Here is a 7872-nt window from a genome sequence, read left to right on the forward strand (position 1 = left end):
TTTTAAATTTTTTATTGTAAAGATACTATACAGAGGGTTACAGTTACATGAGCAAGGTAATGAGTACACTTCCTATTGAGCATTGTTACCCCCTCTATTGTTTTCCCCCTAGTTGTAAGTATTTAAAAAGAATAATAATATTCTAAGCATTACATGATTAGTGACACATTCAGTAAAACTGAATCCATTCTACAAAAATCTGTGTTAATGTACATTAAGATAGATTAATTCATAGAAGTTTCTTTTGTCTGTGCTGTGAACATTAAAAACACATAAAAAGAGGCATATTAAAAATTGTTTTTGCCAGGTCCCAGTGGCTCATGCCTGAAATTCTTGCTACTCAGGAGGCTGTGATCTGTGGATCATGGTTCAAACCAGCCCCGGCAGGAAAGTCCGTGAGACTTTTATTTTCAATTAACCACTAGAAAACTGGAAATGGCGCTATGGCTCAAGGGGTAGAGTGCTTGCCTTGAGCTTAAGAGCTCAGGGACAGTGCCCAAGCCCAGGCTTGAATTCTGGGCAAAAATAAAAGTTCTTTCCTGATTATAAACATAAACAATATTCATTGTAGAAAGTTTGGAAAATGTCAGAAGTGAAGGTGTGGCTCAAATGGTGGAGTACCAGCCTTGAGTGAAAAGCCCAAGTATATGACCCTTGAGGTCAAGCCACAGTACCAGCACCAAAAAGAAAAAAGAAAAGTTGGAAATATATAGAAGACCAGTGGGAAGGAAGCAGAATCTCCTATGGTACCACAGTCCAGATGAGATTACAACTAGTATTTGGATATGCTTTTCAGAGTGATTTTATGCATTTGGCGTGATGTGTATGATTCCTATTTTTTAAAATCATGTAGCATACTGTATTTCCTTTGTCAGCTGTATTTTAGATTTATTGGATTTACTTAATATGTACATCAGCCTGTGAGATTATGTGTGCTTTTCTATGTTTTCCCATGTATCTTACGTTATTTTCATAAAGAATTTATATATGTAGTGCCTAAGGTAATAGTACGTAAATGTGCTTTGCCAAGGCAAGAAAGGTCAAAAGGTGAAGCAGAAATAGTTACCGTGGTTGTAGTATAATAGAGGCTTATAGCACCAGATCCTAAATTAGCAAGGTAAGCACAACAGGGGCTTGAGGTTGGGACTGTGGGTAGTGGTTGCATGAGTGGAGCCTGGGAAAAACTATAAACAGTGCTAAGTGGTTTATGAGTATTCTGGAAAAGCATGGTTGGGCAAGCTGTAAGGGGGGGAGGGGGAAACAGATGATGAATCAAATAGCTGGTGAGGGGCTGGAAAAGTGGCTTAGTGATAGAGTGCTTGCCTTGCATGCATGAGGCCCTGGGTTCGATTCCTCAGCAGCACATACGCAGAAAAAGCCAGAAGTGGTGCTGTGGCTCAAGTGGTAGAGCGCTAGCCTTGAGCTGAAGAGCTGAGGGACAGTGCCTAGGCCGAGAGTTCAAGCCCCACGACCAAAAAAATAAAAGCTGGTGAGGCTGCCTCTGAGCAAGGCCCTAGTAGCGTTTGAGAAATCAGTGTTTTGTTTGTATATTTCCTCTGAGCAATTTGTATTAAGATTAGTGTCTTCATAATTCTTTTTTCCCTGTTTTTTTTTGTTAGTCATGGGGCTTGGAGCTCTGAGCGTGGGCGCTGTCCCTGAGTTCTTCAGTTCAAGGGGATCACTCTACCTTTTGAGCCACAGTGCCACTTCTGGTTTTCTGGGTGGTTTAGTCGAGATAGGAGTCTCATAGACTTTCCTGCCCAGGTTGGCTTTGAACTGCGATCCTCAGATTTCAGCCTCCTGAGTAGCTAGGATTACAGGCATGAGCCACTGGCGCCCGGCAGTAATTCTTGGATAAATCAGTCGTAATTGTCTTCGAAAGATTTTCTTCCTAGCTCTGTTTGTGCTGGCATCTGTCCCTCTGCACTTAGCAGTTGTTAGCACAGATATAGTGAGTGTATAACTCTGTAGCTATTTACTTCACGTGATAAACAAGTTTACTGCCTGTTAATGTGTAGGGCAATACACGTGATGGTTAAGCCAGATGGCATTAATCTGGGCATTCCTACACAAAATATGAAAAACGAGCCATATATAATTAGGAAAGGCTTAGAGAAGCCAAGTTAATTTAACTTCTTTTTTTAAAACCTGATACCTAAAAATAAGAGCATTTTTACCAGCCAGCACCCCAGGGAAATAAGTATTTGTGAGACCCAGTCTTCCATTATTTCCTAGAAAGTCATCTTTCTGGGAGGTGGGAAGGAGAATAATATTGGGGCTTAAATGCAGGGACTTTGAGCTCTCGCTAGGCTTTTTCCACATACAGCTGGTGCTTGACCATTTGAGCCATATTTCCGTATCCAGGAAATTTACAAAATTGTCTGCCAGGACTGGCTTTGACCACAGTTCTCTGTTCTCAGTCTCCTGAGTAGTTAGAATTATATGCATGAGCCAGTGGTGCCTGGCAAGTCACCATTTGACTTTGCTGTTTTTCTTGTTTTTTTTTTTTTTTTGCCGGTCCAGGGGCTTGAACTCTGGGCCTGGGCGCTGTCCCTAAGCTCCTTTTACTCAAGGCTAGTGCTCTACCACTTGAGCTGCAACGCCACTTCCCCTTTTTTCTGAGTAGTTCATTAGAGATAAGTGTCTCACAGACTTTCTTGCCTGGGCTGGCTTTGAACTGCAATCCTCATATCTCAGCCTCCTGAGTAGCTAGGATAATGAGTATGAGCCACCAGCACCTGGCTACTTGGCCACTATTTTCTTAGGAATCCAATTTTTTTTTTTTTGGCTGGTCCTTGGGCTTGAATTCAGGGCCTGTTCCTGAGCTGTTTTTGCTGAAGGCTAGCACTCTAACACTTGAGTCACAGCGCCACTTCTGGCTTTTTCTGTTATGTGGTGCTGAGGAATCAAACCCAGGGCCTCATGCATGTGAGGCAAGCGCTCTACCACCGAGCCACCTTCCCAGCTGAATGCGAAGTTTTGTGTGGTGTTGGAACATAACTAATATTGAGACATGCTTAGTTTTTGTTTTTCTTGTTTTAAACAAGATGAGCCTATGGACATGTCAGTGTTACCTGAAGGACGAAGTGAGTCTTTTCAGCAGAAACCTGATCGTGATGAAGCAGTAGAAGTAGAAAACCCTCCTCTCCCACTTGAGCCTACAATACTACCACAAGCCTCGACGCCAGTGTGTCAGAGCACACCAGTGTTCACTCCTGGGTCGCTTTCTATTCCATCTCAGCCTGAGTTTTCTCATGTGAGTACTTTGTTTGTTGTATGCTTTTAAACCATTTAATCTTTTAGTTTTTCTTTTAAATTCTGGGGTTCGTCTTCATATTATGCTTCCAGAGTTGTTTCATATTTCTAAATGGATATACTATAACTAGTTAATTCTGTATGGAGAGCATCAGGATGATTTTTTTCCTGCCCACTATGAGAATTGAACCCAGGATTGCACATGCCAGGCAAGTTCTTTACCTCTGAGCTCTATTTTATATTGACACAAGATTGATGTAAGAAAAGAAAAAGCAGAAAGACAAATTCAACAGTGCAACAGGTTTTATTTGGGAGGAAAACCTGAGAAGGGCAATCAAATCTACCCAAGCCCGGCTGAAGGGGAAATGCCCCCTGCTCCTTTGCCTCTAGGATCTCTTTAAATATTAGTCAGATTGCCGGGCACCTGTGGCTAACACCTGTAATATAGCTACTCAGGGGCCTGAGATCTGAGGATTAATGTTCAAAGCCAGCCTGGGCAGGAAAATCTGTTAGACTCATATCTCCAATAAAGCATCAGAAAACCGGAAGTGACGCTGTGGCTTGAGAGTGGTAGAGTGCTAGCCTTGAGCTGAAGAGCTGAGGGACAGCGCCCAGGCCCAGAGTTTAAGCCCCACGATTGACCCCCTCTCCCCCCTAAAAAAAAAAGGCAGGGCATGGCAGATGGAAGTGGAATGAGATGGAAGGAGGTTGAGAGAGCAGTGTTTTTTTTTTTCTTTTTTTGTTTTGGTCTGGGCCTGGGCGCTGTCCCTGTGCTCTTCAGCTCAAGGCAAGCGCTCTACCGCTTGAGCCACAGTGCCACTTCCGGCTTTCTAGTGGTTTATTGGAGATAAGAGTCTCACAGACTTTCCTGCCTGGGCTGGCGTTGAACTGTGATCCTCCGATCTCAGCCTCCTGAGTAGCTAGGATGACAGGCGGGAGCCACGGCGCCCGGCAGTAGTATTTTGACTGAGGAGTTTCAAAGTTTCAACAACATTTGTGTCCACCAGGAGTGTCACTGTCACATGTCACCTTGACCTCAGCCAAAGGGTGGGTATGTTCAGGAGTGCGGGGAGGGGAGATGACTCATTGAAATTGGCAGCATGGACACTTCTAAGATATGGCTGTCAGGGAAAGGTGAGTGCTTTCATTTCAAATTTTTCAGTCATTTGCTAAATTGCTCAGGCTGACATTGAACTCAAGCTGTACCTTGCCCTATTGAAAATGAACTAAAGAACTTGGTGGGGAAAGGAGAGGTGATATTGATCAAAATGACATATTCCCTATCTGACTTACATAACTGTAGCCTCTCTGTACAAGACCTTTACAATAACAATTAAAATCAAAATAAGGTACTTGCATGAAATAAAATTGCCGTTTTAAGTGTACAGCTTGATGAATTTTGATAACATATATACAAATGTTAACCCACACCACCCTCCAAAATCTTCTGTGGTTGATTTTCCTCCATCTGAATTCTTCCCTCTTCTATGCAATTGTTTCTATACTAGATAGGAGTGACCTGTGTGGATGAAAAACTGGTGATTATGGGTTTGTATTTCTAACATTATGGTCCTAGCGTTCTCTAATTCATGAATAATTGATTAAGAAATTTTAGATGAATCTAAAGATAGTTATAAAAGACATATGATAGAGACAAATGGCAGTTTGTCTTCTTATTCTTCATTAGGACATTTTCATTGCATCACCAAGTTTGGAAGAACAAGCAAATGATGGGAAGAAAGGTGGAGATTTGCATAGTTCATCTTTGACTGTTGAATGTTCTAAAACTTCAGAGGAACCAAAGAATTCCACACTGGATCTTGGGCTTTCTTTGACAGGAGAGTCTTGCAAATTGATGCTTTCTACAAGTGAGTGTAGTCAGTCCCCAAAGATGGAGAGCTTGAGTTCTCCTAAGATTGATGAAGATGGTGAAAACACTCAGATTGAAGATACTGAACCCTTGTCTCCAGTTCTCAGTTCTAAGCTTGTTCCTGCTGAAAATGATAGTATCTTGGTGGAGCCAGCACAAGATGGCCAAGTAGAACTGAGTCAGAATGATGACAAAACAAAAGGAGATGACCCAGAGAACAGAGATGATATTAGTATATTAGCTGCTGGTTGTAAAGACCGAGAAGAGACCGTAGCAGAGGATGTCTGTATTGATCTCACTTGTGATTCAGGGAGTCAGGCAGTTCCTTCTCCAGCTACTCGATCTGAAGCACTTTCTAGTGTTTTGGATCAGGAGGAAGCTATGGAAATTAAAGACCACCATCCAGAGGAGGGGTCTTCAGGGTCTGAGGTCGAAGAAATTCCTGAGACTCCTTGTGAAAGTCATGGAGAAGGGCCTAAAGAAGAAAACCTGGAGAGTGTCCCATTACACCTTTCTCTGACTGAAACTCAGCCCCAAACATTGTGTCTTGAAAAGGAAATCTCCAAACCAGAATGTCCAGAAGCTATGGAAATTGAAACCAGTGTGATTAGTATTGATTCTCCCCAAAAATTGCCGGTACTTGACCAAGAATTAGTGCATAAGGATCCAGAAGCTTGGGAAGAAGCTACTTCAGAGGACTCCAGTGTTGTCATCGTAGATGTGAAGGAGCCATCTCCAAGAGGTGATGTTTCTTGTGAACCATTGGAGGGAGTAGAGAAATGTTCAGATTCCCAGTCATGGGAGGATGTTGCTCCAGAGATAGAACCATGTGCTGAGAATAGATTAGATCTCCAGGAAGAAAGGAATATGGAATATGAGTGTGACTTGAAATCAGTGACTGCAGAAAAGGAAGCTGAAGAAGAAAATTCTCCACAGCCTCCCTTGCCTTTAGTGAAAGCAGATGAACCTCCCACAGCTGATCCGGAGTTGCAGCAGCCCCAGCCTCCAGAGAAAGCAGAGAACTCATTAACAGAAGATTTAAAAGTGGCCAATGCCAAGCTGCTAGGCTCAGGTGTAGCAGAGCAGCAGCTTGAAAAGGCCCCTGACCGTGGCTCACAAAGCTTCTGTGAAAGTTCAAGTGGTGAGTGAGTACACTTATTCTGAGTACCCAACAAGATTGTCATTTGGCACGGAAGGTAGGAGCTGCACGGTTTGCTTATGAACAGCCATTAATACTTGGGGAATTTTAAGATTTTTGGATTGTATTTTTTTAATGGATGTAATTATTCATGGGATTACATATAATAAGTCATCTGTTAGCTTTATAACTCAGGAATTAGGAAGTTAATGTAAGTATTTAGAAATTGTATTCATCGTCTTTTTTCTTCTTACGCCTTTCAGACTTATTTGTTTGTGGTTTTGGAATCTAGTGGATTTTTCTGCCCAAACTGGCTTTAAGCTGTGATCCTTTGCATCTCAGCCTTCTAGTGGTTTAGCACTATAGGCATGAGCCACTGTGTCACCCTCCCTTCCCCTTCCCCTCTGTCTTTTCCCCTGTCTTCCCCTTTCCCTTGTGTGTGCCTGTGTTTTACACACACACCTCTACACCTGTGATACATTTGTGGCTATGGTAATTGAATGCAGGGTCTCATACATAGTAGGCAAACATTCTACCACTAAGTGCCCTCCCTAGTTCCAACATACATTTATATTTCCATACTTTCCTTGAAATGCAAATATTCTTTTGAGACATTTTCTTGCATTGTAGCCCAGGCCAACCTTGTGTTCCTCCTGCTTCAGCCTATTAAGTGCTAAAGTCACAGGTTTATATCACCACACGAGGCAGTAATTAATCTTTCCTTCCTCTTTACCTTCTCATTTCCTATTTCATTAGTTTTTCAGTCTTTACTACTTTTCTCCCTTCCCCAAACAGGTTCAACAGGTCTTATCATTCTAGTTTCATAGTCTATTTTGACTACATTTAAGACAGGAGTACTTTTTTTGTTTTGTTTTGTTTTTTTTAAATTAGTGGTTTTTAGGGCTTGAACTTAGAAGTTGGGCACTGTCCCTGAGCTTTTTTGCTCAAGATTAGTATTCTACCATTTGAGCCATAGCTCCACTTTCAGCTTTTGGGTGGTTAATTGGAGTTGTTTTTTTTTTTTTGTTTGTTTGTTTTTTGTGGTAGTAGAGGCTGAACGCAAGGATTCATGCATTCTAGGCAGACTCTACCACTGAGCTACATTCTCCAGCCCAAGATTTTAGTATTGAGTAGACAACAAAAAACAATGAAGACAATGATTGGAAAGTAGTATAACTGAGAAGTTGAAAGAAATTAACATAATTATGTGAAGTAACTGGAAATGTCAATCATTTGGTAGGACATTGCATAAACAATAGAACAATTCTGTAGTTAAAATATAGTTGTTGAGGCTGGGAAGGTGGCTCAGTAGTAAAGTGCTTGCCTTGCATGCATGAAGCCTTGGGTTCGATTCCTTAGTACCATGTACACAGAAAAAGCCAGAAGTAGTATTGTGGCTCATGGGGTAAAGTGCTATCCTGAGCCACAGAAGCTCAGGGACAGGGCCCAGACCCTGAGTTTAAGTCCCAGGACTGGCAAAAAAAAAAAAAAAAATAAATAAATAGGGGCTAGGAAGGTGGCTCAATGGTAGAGCGCTTGTCTTTCATGCATGAGGCCCTGGGTTCGATTCCTCAGCACCACATAAGCAAAAAGAAAAAAGCCAGAAGTG

At 42.0% G+C, this 7872-nt stretch overlaps 1 protein-coding gene across 2 annotated transcripts in view; it reads left to right on the forward strand.

Annotated features, from left to right (window-relative positions):
- Window positions 1-7872, forward strand: part of Tp53bp1 (tumor protein p53 binding protein 1) — a 66763-nt gene that overhangs the window by 21305 nt on the left and 37586 nt on the right. For both annotated transcript variants that reach the window (XM_013010110.1, XM_013010109.1), the window contains 2 exons: window positions 3048-3256; window positions 4943-6266. In XM_013010110.1, the coding sequence (XP_012865564.1) occupies window positions 3048-3256; window positions 4943-6266 (1533 nt within the window). The remainder of the gene's footprint in view (window positions 1-3047; window positions 3257-4942; window positions 6267-7872) is intronic.

Source organism: Dipodomys ordii, unplaced genomic scaffold, assembly GCF_000151885.1.
Source record: "Dipodomys ordii isolate 6190 unplaced genomic scaffold, Dord_2.0 Scaffold11, whole genome shotgun sequence".
In the NCBI taxonomy this organism is placed as follows: Eukaryota; Metazoa; Chordata; class Mammalia; order Rodentia; family Heteromyidae; genus Dipodomys; species Dipodomys ordii.